Here is a 16,772-nt window from a genome sequence, read left to right on the forward strand (position 1 = left end):
CAACTGTTGCAGGGGAGATTTGCAACTCAAGAAGCAATCTATTAGTCTTTCCTACTGTAGAAGCTGCTTCACTGGATGTCTCATGGAGCTCGTCTTAGGGAGGGGATCCATTGGCAACGAGTTGGCTTCCTACCCAAGCGTATTAACTCCTGGGTTCTAGCAACTCCTCATCGCCGTCCTAATTCATCCATTTGCCTGACCAATAGTCCCGACGCAATGGGTTACTAGATGATCTCACTCGGTGTGAGGAGGTCTCGACTCCTGGATTTGGCCGAGAAACATATATGGCGGAGGGAGGACTCCAGATTTTTACTTTGTTACAAAGCCGAATTCTTTTCGGTCTTCTATCGGTCTAGAAAACTGTACTCGCACCGACTGTGATATATATTCTTCTCTGTCTAGTGAACATTCATTCCCACAAATAACCGGTGGCATCGATATCGACTCGGACAAAACCTCCATTCCGCCTCCCAAAGTGATAGATGAAGAGGCATTCTCAGTAGGTGAGGGTCGTTCAAGAGTAAATCTATGCACGGTACAAGATATCGTAAATATAGAGGTTCTTCCATTCTGTAATACAACCAGTGCAATAGTTGTGGAGAGGGATAACTCTCCACAGCAACCGTGTCCGATGTATCCCCCCTCTGTGCCGCTTCTTATCACGAAATTGAATACTTAATATACATGCGACTTCTCATCACTCCTTTCAACGGGTGGAAATTGAGGCCCCTGGTCGCTGTAGAAACCCTCGAATGTATCGTGAGCCATGCGGCTATGTCGTTATCGTGTATAGCTAAGCCTGTACCTCGATACTTCCACGCCTTCGAAACCACAGGAGGTAACAGGGGCTTTTAAAGAGTACCTATATAACATCAAATATTTGGCGACTCGTTCAAATGATGCTGGAGGCAGCTGGTTCCGTTCATAGGCTACCTTATCTTCCCAGCCTATGAACTATGACGTTCAACTCATGGTTTTCATTCCCATATACAGCAATCCAGCCTGGGACATGTTATACAGTCGTCTACACGGCATCACCGAGAACCCAAATATTGCAAACCACTGCGGTTGGCGGTCACAGTGGCTGCCTTACTGTTCCCGAATCATTTCCATGCTTACTATCATTCCCTGAGTAGGTGCGGTGAAATCGTATGTCGACCTCCACCCAGCTTATCATGGCCATTGAACGCACACACTTGGGGGTTGCGGCCCTAGACTGCGGCATAGGCTCGAGTTTGCGAGGTCACCCGTTCTCGTTCCCATAATGGAACTGTACAGCACAACTCGCTGGGTGAAAGTGCTGACGAACAAGAAGGGGAGGGGGAGTGAGTGATGTGCTGTAGAAACAATGAGCACCATCTGGAGCATTCTCAAAGGGGAAATAAGACTATGTGGCCTACTATAGGTGGACAACTGCCGATTTCCTCCCAGTATCACGAATTGGCGTTTAATGCGTCTCATCTGCAGGATCTACACGATACTGGTATCCCGCTGAGCACCAGTAAGCTTCATCAGTCTATGCCTGTTAGGCACACTCTCTATCGTAGTAGCATGTTTAGGCACTCCCTGGCGATGCGTCAAGGCGCAGCCTGTTAGTACACCCGTCCATCACAGTAGGATGCAACGCATCTCACGAGGCCCGACTGGATTAAAGCCTACTGGCTTGTGTCGTATCTTGCCAGTAAATATACCCTGATGGGGTCAGCCCCGAGCGCAAACTGGCGTTGGCATGTTTAGCCAGACAATGTGTGCTCAGTTGATGCTAAACTCAAGACCCTGACTGGAACGACTCACCATACATTGTATATACGTTTCTCAGGTAGCCTTCCTCGTCTCGCATAAACGGTGGCCTTCAAACCCTTGGGACGTGCATGGTTGAAGGGAGGGCTATAAGAGTATGGTAAGCAGTGGTGCAAGAGGTAGTCGGAAACTATGATTGGATGTCCTTGATTGATGCCTCTCCAAGCAATTATTGGATGTTAACGACTAAAACGGGAATGGATCATGAATACACGTAGCCGTAGCCAGCAACCCCAGTGAGATGGCACCGCGGGGATTCGATAGACAATGGCTCTTTCCCCGGGTAATTCCTGAGTCCAGGCCAAGCACAAGGCTATTCTAATAATGGTAGGCTATATAACTGCCTGAGGTGTGGTACTTTACGGTGATCCCACTGGATCGTCTTGTCTTCTATGTGACACAAGTTCACTTTGACGATAAGAGGACAGAGTGCAGATCCAAACCTCGGATACTAACTGCAGAAACTAATTGCAGGGTATTGACGAGGCCCGCGATCAGCAGGTATGACGTTCGTCCTGACATTGCATGCCATGGTCCCGAGGAACCCCTTCCCCCGGGTTTATCGAGTTTGTTCTATCAAATGACATTTGAGCAGGTAGCCTGACGAGGTCTCTTAAGCCACTAATCAATATGCTGCCATCATAAAATTTACCCAGAGAGTTTTCTCATGATAGGGGCACCAGGTGTCCTCACTCGGAACAAGAATGGACTCAGGGTCCAACGGGGTCACGATAGGTTCAGATAAGGCTGAGTGAGCCCTTAAGAACACAGCCTCAAGGGCAAAGGACATGTTCTCAGTCCTGCAACTAACTCGGATGTTTATGTGAATTGTGGTGGTCTACTGCCCATCCTTTACCCATTCGCTTCGATTTGTTTGAACCTACGGCTCTAGATGGGCATCACAGCCCCGAGGATACACATACTACCATACAAACACGTGATATGTCCACGAGGTATCCCGCGACTAATCGACAGATAAGATAGGGCCAGGTCTCGACAACGGTCGACATATCGGCGGAATGGGGCTCCCATATTGGTGTCATGCGACTGCTTAGTTATCAAGAGGCAGCTTCTCAGAGATCCAACATAGTGCGGCTATTCCCAGCCTCACCTGACGATTTCGTCTATAGCCGGAATATAGGATATACCCAATCCGTTCTTTCGACATGTCGATATGATGAAGGGCTTAGTAAACTGCTTACATACAACGTTGGATAAGACTACTTTCACTACTACTCGGCACACAGGGGCAACACCAAAGACTCAAATAGTCCGATGAAGATCGGACGAAATTAACGCACTACCATGTCGACACATTAAGAAACGGGGAGAGCATCTGACATATTATCTGGCCTATCCATTCGATAACAAACATACTTAGAATGTATACTACCCTGCGTGGGCTAGTTTAACTCGGTTACTCTGATAAAGATACCGGGAAGGGGGAGTTGAACTGATGCTTGCTGCGTCTTAGAGCCTCACCACAGGACTTTTACCTAGATCTTCCAGATCAACGGGAATCTCGCTGGTTTCACTCGCTGGCACATTCATACTTTGGCACAAAGCCAAAGCGTTGTCGCACACTGGGAAAGCGTGTAAAGACGCCCCTTCGAGTGGCGCCATGGCTTTCTTTTTCTCCCACCAGCCTTATACGAAACATCGGTGCGAAAAATGATGCGTCACGACACCATCTCGGCTTTGATCAAGACGTAACTACCAGCAAGTCCAAAGGCTGGGCAGAGCTTCTCGCCCGTGATAGGCCTGTACAGGTTCGTACGTACGACCGGTGCTGACAAGCTGGGAGTAGAGGAGAGAGGCGGTTGGGACTTGGTTGGACGGCCTTCGCCCAACACAAAGGCCCCAGAGTAGATATTTGCAAATTGCTTGTACGCTGATGTCATACCTGAGTTCTCCAAGCTGAGATGGCTGGCCCAAGGGACATGGAAGTCAAGTACCTAAACTTTACAGACCCCAATCCCGCCTCATCCATCTCATGCCATGTTGGCTTGTGAGATCTGATTCATCTCATCTGATTTCTAGAAAGGCTAACTGCTACACATTAGACTGCTTTCTCAGCTGGAATAAAGCAATCTGCGCACATGTAAGGTGGGTAGAAAGCGGTTGCACTTTTCCTGGGTATACTTGTACGATGAATCCCGCCCCCTCTCTCTGCGTCGGGCGTCGACTTAGTAGAGTGCTTAGAAGACACGGGCACGCACATGTACACACTCGTTCCCAGAGATGATTGGGCAGCGACATCAGCAGGAAACAACGATAGGTGCGAATCAAAGGTTCAGGGCCTCGATCTGAATTGGATGGGCATTGCGTAGAGGTAGTGACGTTCGTTTGGGTTGTTGTCGATTGGCTTGCCTATGACATATCCTCTGACGTCGATTTGAGCATGCTCGGACCATTCATGTTCGTTGTTAAGATTACCTCCTCCAAAATGCATCGCTTGGATTAAGGCCATGGTTGCAGTTCAGGTGATTGGCGATTGGGCCATTGACAGGCCCATGGTCGTACTGGATCGCACATCAACCAGTTGCCTATCGAGAGAACATTGTCATTGCCCGCAGCAGTGACCGACAAAGCGCACGTAGGTGCCTACGCCATAACCGTCCGCCATGACCAAACATACAGCGGGCTTTTTCCACGCTGCATTCCGCCTCTTGCTGCACGCCGCACTCTGGCGAACCATGAGTGCCAGAACCACTCCGCTAGTCCGATCGCTACGAGACGTTGGTTGGTAGCAAATGGGGTATCTACATATGAGGGTGTGATTCTGGGAGGCATCCCAAACATCATGTATGCCTGTCTAGCACTGTACCTATATACCTAATGCACTTTGCCACACCCCGACTGGCCAATCCGTGAAGCGAAAGCCCAAAGTCCTGGCGTGCACATCTGGGCCTCCTGCAGGAACCAACGCCTCCCCAGGCATTGATTTTCATTGCCTAGCAAACAGAGACCAACCAAACCCATTTTAGCCTCGGTTCGTTCAGGTGAGAGGTGAGTACGAGGAGGGGACATTTTTTTCAATCGGCGTCCGCTGCCATACCCAGGTAGGCTGTTCCCGAGAGTGTGGTTCAAGCAAACTTTTGCGAGAACGAAGAACCGTCGGAATCGCAAGCCACCACTCCGACATCACCCGCTGGCCGCGCCATGGTTGTAATGTATCTATCTACAAGATCTACACTGCCCACTTTGTTTTCTTGACCGATCGAGTTTGCCAGCAAACATGCCACACTTCTTTTTCTTCTGCTTTACTGATTTGTCTTGGTGTGGGTGTGTTGTCCGTCGGCGGTATGCATGGAGCAGGGCAGCCAGTTCGACCCGTGGGAGGCGTCCCAGCGGCCCCGAAGCCGGTTTCCCCAGGAAAATCCCCAAGAGAGGGGAGCGGGCTAAGTGGTCTCATCGCTGTCTTCCAGAACCCGTCATGGAACGCACATCATCTTTACCATTTGAAACGGCCTGAGATAGACAGAATAGAGCCCGAGAACTGAAACATTGTGACTGCAACCCACCATTTCACAAAAAGGGTCGGGCGGGATGTGATTGGAATGCCTCTCGATGGGCTGCACTTCGCCATGAAATGCACGCTATGAAGCCATTGCAGTTGACTACTGCAAGTTTGTGCAGCTGGGAACCATCGCTTTCCCCCAATGGCCCCGTACCTGTTGATCTCGGCTCGGCACCAGCTTTTCTGTCTAGTATCTGAAACAGAACAACGTGCAGATGGCTGACGCTGGACGCATTTATCTGCAGGTCTGACATAGCGGGGCTTGATGGCCTATCTAAACGGAAGACATGTCCCTCCATGTAAATACATGCAACGAGACCATCCCGACCTTCCGTCTACAGATATGTAGCGAGTGTAGCAATCTGGGGACAGGCTCATCACACGTGCATGGCCTCTCTTCCTCTTCATCAGGTACTATCCCCTTGCGAACAATTGCTAACTAGCACCGTACCGGCACCTGGCAGCTTGGTCTGGTGTACTGTATCTGCGTGTAGCAGCTTCAGGGAACCTCCCTGAAGATATCCGGAGATCTACTAGTCTACTGGCACCATTTGTATGGAACAGGCAAGATAACGTTGGGACCTGCAGATGTCGTCACGCAAACTCACGCACTTGATGAGCGTAAGCAGCACCCACTAGAAAGGGAACCCCTTCGACAGCCCGGAAGCCAGCCCTCTATCAAGTTTACAAGATGCATGCTTGCGTGTACGCGGAGTACATACTGAAACCCCCATAAACCGCTCCCTCTCACCATCCGGCCGCGTGGGGGACTGCCTCCAGCTGGCTACTTCTTGACGTAAACTTGCGAATAAGATAGCGGGCGACAAAAAGCCAATTCCAGGCTCAAACTTGTTTTTCTTTTTGCCATAAGTTACGTAAAGAGCCAGTGCGTGCGCACTCCGCATCCTCATTTGTTGTATCCGACGGATTGAACTGCATTCTCGGTAGTTCATCCGGCCCTGGGTTATATGTACAGCAAATATGTAGCTGTAATTACCATCACGCAGATCTATCGTAGTAGCGTAGATGGGAGTGTAAACCGCACGACCGATGACGGAACTCGGCCGCTCACAGACAATACGGTAACATAGAAAGATTGCTGGATCTTCTTTCTACTACGACGTATGGCATATGCGAGTGTGTAATGATGTTGGGGGCTTCCGTGTGCTCAGGCTTTGAGCCCTGCTGAAAATGGCCTGGCCACTGCTAATTAGAAGTTGACGTTTGCTCACGAACTACGGGGTCCCTTGCGTTTATGACGATCGTCTGTTGCGGTCCGTCGGCTCTCCATCTTGTGCCACGGCTAGCGAAGTAGTAGTAGTAGTAGGCAGGCCTACTAACCTAGCACCTAGGTACGGAGTAGTGCAATAGATAAAAGAGAAGACGAAATGGTACACCGAGGTAATGTGCTCTTTCTCACCTTGTCATGAACCCTCAATCTGTATCCATCGAGCTGTAGATGACTGATAGAGGATAGAAGAGACAAAAAATGACAACAACAATCAATACACGTAATAACAGCAAGAACGGCTCGGCGTAGTCCGAGTGATCAAATTATCTGATGAAAAGTTTTGCTTTTGGCCAGTCGTTCATCCAAGAATTGAACGGGTTGGGAGCCAGCGGTATGAGATTCTCTATCCACATGTTCGTGATCCCTCGCAAACACCCTTGCGGGTTTGCATTAATGGAGGTCAATGGTTCCATCCGGCAACGCTCGCTAGCCACGGTCCCTGCCAATGGGGCGGGCGCCCGGGCTGCCGTCCTCGGGGCGGTCGGTCTTGAACGCGATGGCATTACTCAACCCATACGTGCAGACCGATAGTCCCGCGTTATCTGCCTCTCGGCACGCGCGCGTGTGTGTGTGTGTGTGTGTGTGTGTGTGGACGTAGGATGGTGCAAGGTACACATGAAGCCGCTCAGGTGTCAAATTTACCGTGACATTCGATATGCATGACCGGGTGGGGGTGTTATGGATGTACGGGGCTTCTAGAAGGTTTCAAAGCGTCTCTTCTTGGCCACTGGGAGTCGTCCCCGGCCCGGTGGGCCAGCAACGGAACCCTGTACAGAACCCATAGCAATATTGCTTGGCTACCCACGGAACAATCGAAGGAAGCGGTATTGCTTCCAAACTTCCAAGGAATGTCACATGCCCGGACAATGTAACCCGATGCAGGTGAACTGGATCGCAGGCTCGCTTCAAATGGGCTTCAGTCGAGCCCCGGGCGGTCTGGCCTGTGTAGACACACCGGAAGGGCAACGGATAGCCCCCTCTCGGTTCCTGATCGCCAGGGTCCAGGAGCTGGCTATGGTAAGTGCTGTAGTAGTATGCGGAGCACGCGGAGCACGCGGAGGCACAAATCTGGTGGTACTGCTAGTAAGCGACAGCGACGGCGGGCAACTCATTCTCACCTTGGGGGCGAGCTTTCTTTACACACCTCAAATGCGGGCTATCGTCCGATGCTGGATGAAGTTTTTCGCCACATGTTGGTGATTGTCGTACAACATACACCGAAGAAACAGCTTCCGAATCTGGCCTACTGGTTGAGGGATAGGCCCGAATTTGTGCAAGACCCTTGCGCATGGGTGTAAGTGAAGGCTTCCAAGCCCATAAGTTTCTGGAGTTGTGTGACCGGTTTTGTCCGTGATTGGCCCAATATTTGCCGGCGAGAGATCTTCTGGAAAAACATCCCTACGTAGCAGTGCTACATACACTATCGGGCCAGCAGGGGCCCTGGCAGACTCTGGCAGGCCCTGACCTGCCAAGCCTGCCCTAGCCTGCTCATTACAGGTCCTTGTAACAGGCCCCGTCACCCTTGATTCCCCGGCAGGCCGGACTCATTGCCAAGACCTCGTTTTGGTAATGGGGACTCGCTAATGACCAGGGTCCGGCCTGACCTTTCGTGAATCTGGGGTTCGACTTGAGACTTGTCATCGCTTACAATTTTAGGTGGCGGGCAGCTATGTATCTGCCCACGAGCGGGCCGCCGTGGTGTTCGTGACACTGTCCTTGAGATCTTGAGTGGAACTGGCTATAGAAGCACGGTCAATCTGCTGTCGTTTGCTTACATTTGACAGCGTTGCACGTCTTTGCGGTGAGGTGCCTGGTCCCGTCCAGTGTCTGTCCAGTGCCCGTCGTCGCCTTCTGGTCGCCCATGACGCCCATGGCTTTCTAGGACGGTAAATGAGTATTCGATGGATGGGCATAGATTTCACCCAAAACGGACGACTGCGGATTGACACTGGAGGACGAAATAGCGCATTTCCAAGGGCTTGGCAATCACCAGGCCGACTGACTAGAGAACCAACAAGCAGCAACAAGAGTATCGCACCGCCTCTGTTAAGAGGTAGTCGGGTAGCAGACCCATTGCCCAATAGTACGTGGTAATTGAAGCTATCTAATAAACAGGCTAGTGAGTCCAGTGAGTTCCCCAATCCATCCATCCATTTTATCCATTGACCTCAGACAGAGTCGCGCAGGACGCGAAGGAAGGACGGAAAGTCTACCGGGCCTCCCCGTGCGACCGCCCATTGTGGATTGGAGAAGGCACCAAACTGTGCCAATGTACCGAATGGATCCGAGTACAGAGGAATTTAGCAGTGTGTTAGTCGAGAAGCAGATACAGGGTCCGACAGGCCCCTGCCTATAACATTAATGCTCAAGGGATTATCGTTGTAAATCTCTGCTAGCACATAGCCCATTGGGCAGCCGGTCGGGTTCGTCCAGCGATCACTTTCGTCCAGCCTCACGTGCAATAACGTGCGCTGCCGACGCGCAGCAGTAGTTCCAGCGACTAGTTGCCAACTCCGCGCCGCGAGCAGAGAAGAGCGAGCGAGTTCTACGGATACACGTACGCTATCTGCTATAGAACGGATCTTGGGTGAACTTCACCCTTCAGGCGGTCTAAGGTGATCTGCACAGGCCATCCTCTGCGGTTCGGGGCCCTAGTACCTGGATGCAACGACTATCGAAGGCCATGGGATAGGTGACAATGGACTACGGTTGGGCGGTTTTCACAAGCTGTTCGACCGATCGTCGTCCGTCTTGACCAGTTGCTGTCGCTACTGCCTGTACCTTGCAGTAGTGAATTTCGTTCTGTCCAGCAACCAGGTGCCTGCAAGCAACTCACCCAAAATTGCCAGCACCGTGGCATCGGACTTGTGCCAAAGGGCTTGCATGAAAGCACGCGTTCATCATTCGTCGGTGGCGTTACAAGAGAACTCCATTCCCGGTGGGGGCCAAGATGTTGACCAAGATTTGTACACCAATACATTAGGTCTGGATAAGTGGCTGCTGGGATGCCTGTGTGTAAGTGACGAGCCAACCAGAGAGGCAAACAAGGCACAAGGGCACTATGGGAAAATAATGCCGGATGCACAAAGAATACGGTAACGTAATGTACCACTTTAGATACGAAACGAGGTGGGCAATTCGGCAAAACGAGCCTGAAAGTCTATATTGATTAGGTGATATCACTATGCATACTATAGCAAATGGAGGATTGTTTCATTTACATCACTGGCCCTCGTATCAAAGATCCCGTGTCCTTATGCATAAAGCAGTCGAATCGTGCAGTAATAGGATGGTTTGAGATTAACAGGGAGACGTGAGTAATGCGCATCGCCATTGATAGGCTATTTTTGTTATAGAACCCCGAGCATAGCTATAATGATAGTATGGCGAACACCGAGTAATTGTGAATTCGACAGCGCCTCACCTGGAGATGACGTATCGCCAATGTAGGTACAGACTTGGCTACATCGTATCGTGCAGTGTGCTCGACAATGAGCCCGAGATTGTGTAGCTGTCGGCAAGATCGTACACAATCTCGTATTTGTAGGCTGTGCAACCATATATGAGAGCCTGCTGCCCGCAATGGCCGATGGAATAGAAGGGTTAGACATCATTATTGCCTTTCGGGTGCAATCTAGGCCGGTAAGGACTACTGACCTGATGATTCATTTGATTCTACCCTACAGCCTGAAGCACCAAGGGAGGGAGGCCTTTGTTGGACATTGATGAAGAATGGTGGCGTTGAGGGGGAAAAAAAAACGATGCTTTTCCGTCCTGACGGTACTGTAGCGCAGCCTCCTGGGCTCTAGCCTCTGGATAGTTGTCTGGAGTAAGAAAGCCACCTGCCACTTTTTCGCATACTTTGCCGAAGCCAAAACCGGCACTTCGCGATATCATGTCAGATTAAAAAGGCTTCGTTTGATCTCAAAAAGCCACTATCTAGGATGAAATTCTCTGACACGTCCCAAGTGAGCCAGTAGCTAAGCTACGAGGTGGCTTTTGGTTCGGGATCCCCAATCCCCGTAAGCTCGTTGGCTCGCTAGTGGCACCAAAGGCGACATCCTCCAATTACTCGTCTTTGCGCCCGCGATGCCAGTTTCTGACAGCCATCACAGAGAGAGTTTCTAAAAGTAATAGTGCCCAGAATAGTTCCGGCAACTGGGCGTGACGGCTGAAGTCTGTGATGCAACTTCTCGCTGTGTCCGCTGACAATGGCGTGAATGAGAATAGCACTTTTGTGTGCTCAGTGCTCGTGTGCCTGGGAAGGACGGCAGGTAGCACATCCAGTAGTAGAGTGCTTGCATGCGCCGGCATGCAGGGCATATTTCATCAGGTGTGGGCTGACTGACGATGCAACCAACCCATAGCCAACAATAGAAAAAAAACCCCATCCTATCAGCATAAGATTCATCCAAAGTAGGACTCTGCAGCAGCCTTTTTCCAGACTCCAATCAGCGACGGCGTCATTTTGCCCTATCGAGTACTGTAGTCACCCATCGGGCGGCACGCCCAATTACATGCCCAGATGCCTATTGCACATCACTTCCGGGCCTTCCTACGTGCTACCCACCCGCTCTCTGGCGGTCATATGTTTCCGCTCGGCAGGCGGTCCAGTCCAGTCCAGTCCAGTCCCGTCGGTTTACTCCCGAACCATCTGCGCATAATCAGCCATCTGGCTTGCGGCGCGATATTATTACATACATCCCTATGCAGTAGTAGCATATGCTATATCCTTATTTTATCTGATATTATTTTTGCCTTTTCGACTTCCTCGTCTGATATCTCCCGACTGATTTAGCAGCAGCCATCGGATGCATTAACCATGACAGGACAGGGTCCACCTACCCAGCAACATGTCATGCTTTAGGGCAATTCGTTAGAGGCGCCCTCTCTTCTTGTGCCAGCCAGCGCATGAGAAGAGATCGCCCACTGTTTCGCGTTCCCGGCGGTGTCTCTCCATGGTCACATTGGAATTGACTGCCAATCGCTAGAAACAAGCCCGTACCGGCGAGGGAGTCCCCGTCCAATGGTAGCAAGCATCACACTTCAGATCAGAGGGAAGATGTGAAGGGAAAGGAATCTGCCCGTACATACATTTGAAACGGAACGCCGCCGGCGCACCGTACCTGCATTCCTCTGGACGCCAACCAGTAATGTAGCCGACTTGCACAGGCTGTTTGTTAGTCGCGAGGACGGTCGGCACAAGTCTGGCCTATCATATCTTTATGCCGCCACATTCTCACCGTCCCTTCCTCTACCATGTACTATGTATGGACGGGCACCTTAGTGATGCAGCAGGGGTGGCCGTCCGTCCCATCCCATTACGACGACTCGTCAACACGATAGCACGGGCGCGTTATTGGGAGGATTGGCAGGCTACCTGCCCCAGGTGGAATGGGCTGGCTATCCTAAACAGGCCCAGCTGCAGGCACACTAATGTTGTTATCCTGCACAAATGGTCGTGTAGGTGGGTTATATTACTTATGTACACACCTGCATGCATGTCGTGTCGTGCGTGTCGTGGTCGAGGTTGGAGGGAGGGTGGAATACTAAGACAAGACAGCACGGCCAAGGAGGGCCCTTCCGAGTCCTGGCCAGAGTACATGCGAATAGTATAGTACGAAAGTATAGTACGAAAGTATAGTACGGCCCCTCCAGACTAAGAGAGGGGTCCCACCAGACCCAGACCGCAGACACAACAACACACGACGAGCCAAAGTATCGTCTGATGGGCGGTACATGCCTACCTGGGACCCATGTAGCGCTCCAATGCAACCTAACCTAACCTACACCCTCGCACTAAGCCCGACCAGTCCTGCCTGCTCTGGCTCTGGTGTCTGTCTGGCTCTGGCTCCTCTGGCTCCTCTGGCTCTGGACAGGCTCGTCGGGTGCCAGGAATAGCATTGCCTCTCTTGGGTGGCTTAGCGTCTCTTTACACCCGCCCATCTTGGGTTCCACCATGATCACTAGTCTAGGTCGCTTTGGAGGGCCCTTGTAGAGGCAGGCTGTCAGTGGTTCCCAGCTTGTAAGTGAGACACAGATGTGTGGGTGCCGGCTGGGTCATGCCATCCAGTCTGTGCCTATCAACGGTTTTAATGGCGTTGATCTGTCTTTGCCCTCTTGTCTACTACATTATCCTCCAAGGTCTCCCTTCGACACGCTCATTTATGGTACCCAGCATATGATCGACAGATCGCGGACTTTTCCTTCATAATCTCTCGGCTTCTGCGTTTCTTCTTGTGACTTGACTTTCTGGAAACCTTCCGAGTTCACTCGAGTTTCCTTCCCTTCATTTGATATACTATCAGCTGCCCCTCTGCTATATACCCCTCCGCCTCGTTCTCTTCCTACTACCTACCCAGGTATATCATATAATCTAGACAAGAGCCCCGAGAGGCCAGCCATATGTACAACACCAACAACACAGTCACTCGACTCGATAGCTTATAGACAGTCTTGGATATCAACTTCAAGCCTGCCGTCCATTCCTTCCAACCAGGAACCGAGCCACCATCATCAGGCCACTCGCCCACTCGATCAAAGCTGCATACTACTACACCAAATCATACTTAATTGATAAACCAGAGAGAGAGAACCCCGCCGGACTTTACAGAACTATATATTGGACACGAACCAGAAACAACCAGCCAGATATCAAGACAGGTTGGTGAACCTGGAGGCTTTGTTTGGAGGACCAGTAGGAGCTGATATATGTGTGCCACAGGACAGAAATGGATCCCAACATGATGGCCTCACAGGTGATGGGACCTACACCGTTCTTCTACTACACCCCCGACATGACCGCAGAGAACCGCCAGCACGGTCACTTCAGCCAGCACCCCGGGGTTCAACAACAGATGCAGATGTACCCAGTAGTGCCGACACTGCCCTCAACACCCATCTACTCGAGACCCAACTCCTCATGCTCGCAGCCTTCGGCACCGACGCCAGTGTTCAAGCCAGTCACATCCAACATGACCCCGGCCGCCTCACCACGTTCGGCCCCTCAGAAGCCGTCCATGTACCTGCCGGGACATGCGGCCAAGCTGATGCTCGAGACGGAATTGATGTGCGAGGGAGATGGTATGTACTACCCGGCTACTCCGCCGCTGTCATCGTCGGGAAGCAACATGGGCAGCCCCGGCGGCGGTGACATGCTGGCTACACCGCTCAACCCCATGTTCTCGGGTCTGGATGGCTACGAGAACGCGAAGCCTGAGATTGACACCCTTCCCGAGACGATTGAGGGTCTCGATTGGGCCAGCTGCGGTTCTCCCCCGTTGACACCAGGTTAGTGGTTTTTCTTATTCATTACTGTTTTGTTTGTTTCAATATTCTCTTTAATTTGCGGGAGCGGTGGGATTGGCAGATGCATCAAAATTGGATTGAGATGTATGTGTGTGTAGTCGGTGGGAACAAGAATCGGTCGATTTTGGGGAGTGTACCTGCCGAGCCCTTCCCCTGCAAATCCAATTGATTGTTCTGTCTGGCCTGCGGGGCCCCCATCGCCAGGAAATTGACTTGAGCTAACTTTGGGACCTTTTTCCCTCAGTTTACCTGCAATCCGCCCAACCCATCAGGAACATCTCGCTTAATTCGTCGGTCATCAGCGACCTCGTTTCTACGACCTCGTGCCCTTCCCTATCCCCATCTCCTCCCCCCTACGCGTCCTCGGATTCATCAGAGCAAGACGTCGACTTCAGCATCGACCCCCGAAACTTGACTGTCGGTGGTGTCAGCTTGGCCCAGGAGTTTTCCGCCCCTGCTGCATTGGACGAGTTCAGGGGTGACAGCCTTGTGAAGCCTACCTCAGATACTTTTGAGTTTGAACCCCAAATCCATCACGGTCTGCCCACCTTCGACGACCTGTCGGATTTGGAGTCGGAGGAAGATTTTGTCAACGGACTCGTCAACCTTGGCGGTTCCTCGGAAGTCAAGCGATCGCGTTCTGCCACGTGCTCAACCACCTTTTCATTGGGCGACGATTCCTTCTTGACCGAGACCAGCCTCTCACCCGAATCGGAGGATTTCCACTCAGCCAAGAAGCAGAGGACCTCCAAGAAGGATTCTCGCACCACTTCACCCGCCATGAACATCGCCGCCAGCTCCTCGGATGCTGGCCAATCGGGCCAGCAGTCGTCTGGCAGCCACGATGGCAACCAGACCAGCAACAACAATGCCACCGCCGCGAGCTCTGACGCTGGCCAGGCCTCCGCAACCACCACCCTCCCCGCCCCGCCCACCCGTCGTGGTCGCAAGCAGTCTCTGACCGAGGATCCCTCCAAGACGTTCGTGTGCGAGCTGTGCAACCGTCGATTCCGGCGCCAGGAACACCTGAAGAGACACTATCGGTCGCTGCACACCCAGGACAAGCCCTTCGAGTGCCACGAATGTGGCAAGAAGTTCTCCCGAAGCGACAACCTCGCCCAGCATTCACGCACCCACGGCAGCGGCGCCATTGTCATGAACCTTATTGAGGATGGCGACACGAGCCTGGAGATGATGGGTCACAGCGAAGCGGACTACCACAGTTTCGGCAAGGTCCTCTTCCAGGTGGCCGCCGACATCTCGGGCAGCGGCAGTGATCTCTCTGGAGAGGAGTCGCCTAGTGAAAGCCTTGACAAGAAGAAGCGCAAGCGCTCCGACTGAGGCTTGACGCATTTCAGCTGTATAAGAATTTACACATGCCAACAATCCGCGATTTATGGCATATGCCCGACATGACACTCAACGACTTATTCATCTCTCGACCACCCCCGCTAATCTTACGCGGATCGGTCTTAGGGTCATACAGACGGATGGTTCCCGAACCACACGTTGCCCAACCAGGAACGACGGCATCTTACCTAGAGGATCGAAAAAGTTACATCTGATTTTGCAGCATCAACTTGCCTTCTTGTATCAACTTTCACACAAGACTTTCATAACCACCTCACGGCCTTCATCACTTCTCGAGGGAGAGAGGAACACGAACACAGCAGTCTAGGGGCGACTCGCGAGGGAAACAAAATGGGGGATTTGCGGCGTATACTGGCGACATGATACACACTTTTGCGAATTGTTTGCGTGCCGGAGACGAGGCACTGCTTGCGCATATTTGGTCTTTTTTCCACGAATTTTTGCTGGCGGCTTTCCGTTCGTTACGCTCGTTGTAATGGCTGCAAGCAGGCGGGGCTGGACAGCCGCCCTCGCCACATGCATAGGAAACCTCCTTCGGCAAGGGGGGATGCAGCTCGCAAGAGCAGTTTTCTCGCCTTTGGTGGTGGATTAAACTATTTACTTTTTTTCACGACTTCCTTTGCTGCGATTGCCTTCAAGGAAGTGTGCAGGTCACAAAGAAAGCTCTCTGCAAGTCTGTACAAATAGGAAAAATCTAAACCGTCTGCCGCTGCCAAAACCACCTTGTTCAAATCCTGCTACGTCGTGACATGCATGTGTCGTGAAGCGTCTTACCCACCAACCTAGTCTAGCGTAGGTGCCTGCATATCTACATGTAATGTGGTCAGTAAGTAAGTAGTCCAATGCTCGCTGCTTTCTTTCATACTCCGTAGGTCCCAGTGCAACGGTTCGACTACAGTGGGCACTATTTGCTTACATCTTATCTGCCTACTTACTTTTACTACTACTACTACTACTACTACTACTACTACTACTTGCTAGTGAGTAATCCAAGAGTGAGTGGTTTACATGAGAAGTGTTGGCTTTTATTTGACACCTAGTCTAGCGTGTGTACGAGTAAGTGTCCCCTCCCAAAGCGGTATCTGCCAGATCCGAGTCAATCTCTACCTATAAACAGATGGCAGGTTAATCGGTAACTTTTCAATTTAGCTCCGGACCTTCGGCTACTCGAAACACCGGATTTCCCAATGGAATGGAATAGGTAGGCCGTCTCCATGGCCCCAATATGAATAAGCCCCCGTGAGCCCAGATAAGCAAGCAGGCGACGACGGGCTTGTTTTCTCCAGATTCGGACCCAGATTCGAGATGGGGTGTTACACACACGGCTTCCAATATTTGCTGGCTTTTAGACATCATACTCTGAGGACAGCATCCCCATCCATCGCGACATGCAGCGAAAGACCTATGATATGGTGGTTACGGTCCTAATACTCCGTAGATGGGCACGTCATGCGAGTCTCTCAGCTGTCTACCTGTCTACCT

The 16,772-nt window shown here is 51.5% G+C and overlaps 2 protein-coding genes across 2 annotated transcripts; both read left to right on the forward strand.

The window, feature by feature from the left end:
• Positions 1 to 7,487: 7,487 nt before the first annotated feature.
• On the forward strand, positions 7,488 to 7,695 carry PG994_011507 (uncharacterized protein; the record flags this gene model as incomplete). Its single annotated transcript, XM_066862916.1, is given in 2 exon segments — positions 7,488 to 7,628; positions 7,645 to 7,695. 2 exon segments carry the CDS (start codon positions 7,488 to 7,490, stop codon positions 7,693 to 7,695), a joined length of 192 nt encoding a protein of 63 aa, XP_066712026.1.
• Positions 7,696 to 13,354: 5,659 nt separating this feature from the next.
• On the forward strand, positions 13,355 to 15,260 carry PG994_011508 (cutinase G-box binding protein; the record flags this gene model as incomplete). Its single annotated transcript, XM_066862917.1, has 2 exons — positions 13,355 to 13,901; positions 14,164 to 15,260. The coding sequence occupies 2 exons, from the start codon at positions 13,355 to 13,357 to the stop codon at positions 15,258 to 15,260; spliced, it is 1,644 nt and encodes a 547-aa protein (XP_066712027.1).
• Positions 15,261 to 16,772: the final 1,512 nt, after the last annotated feature.

Source organism: Apiospora phragmitis (genome assembly GCF_038363925.1).
Source record: "Apiospora phragmitis strain CBS 135458 chromosome Unknown utg000010l:1.0-9815664.0:1.0-9183399.0, whole genome shotgun sequence".
Taxonomy (NCBI): Eukaryota; Fungi; Ascomycota; class Sordariomycetes; order Amphisphaeriales; family Apiosporaceae; genus Apiospora; species Apiospora phragmitis.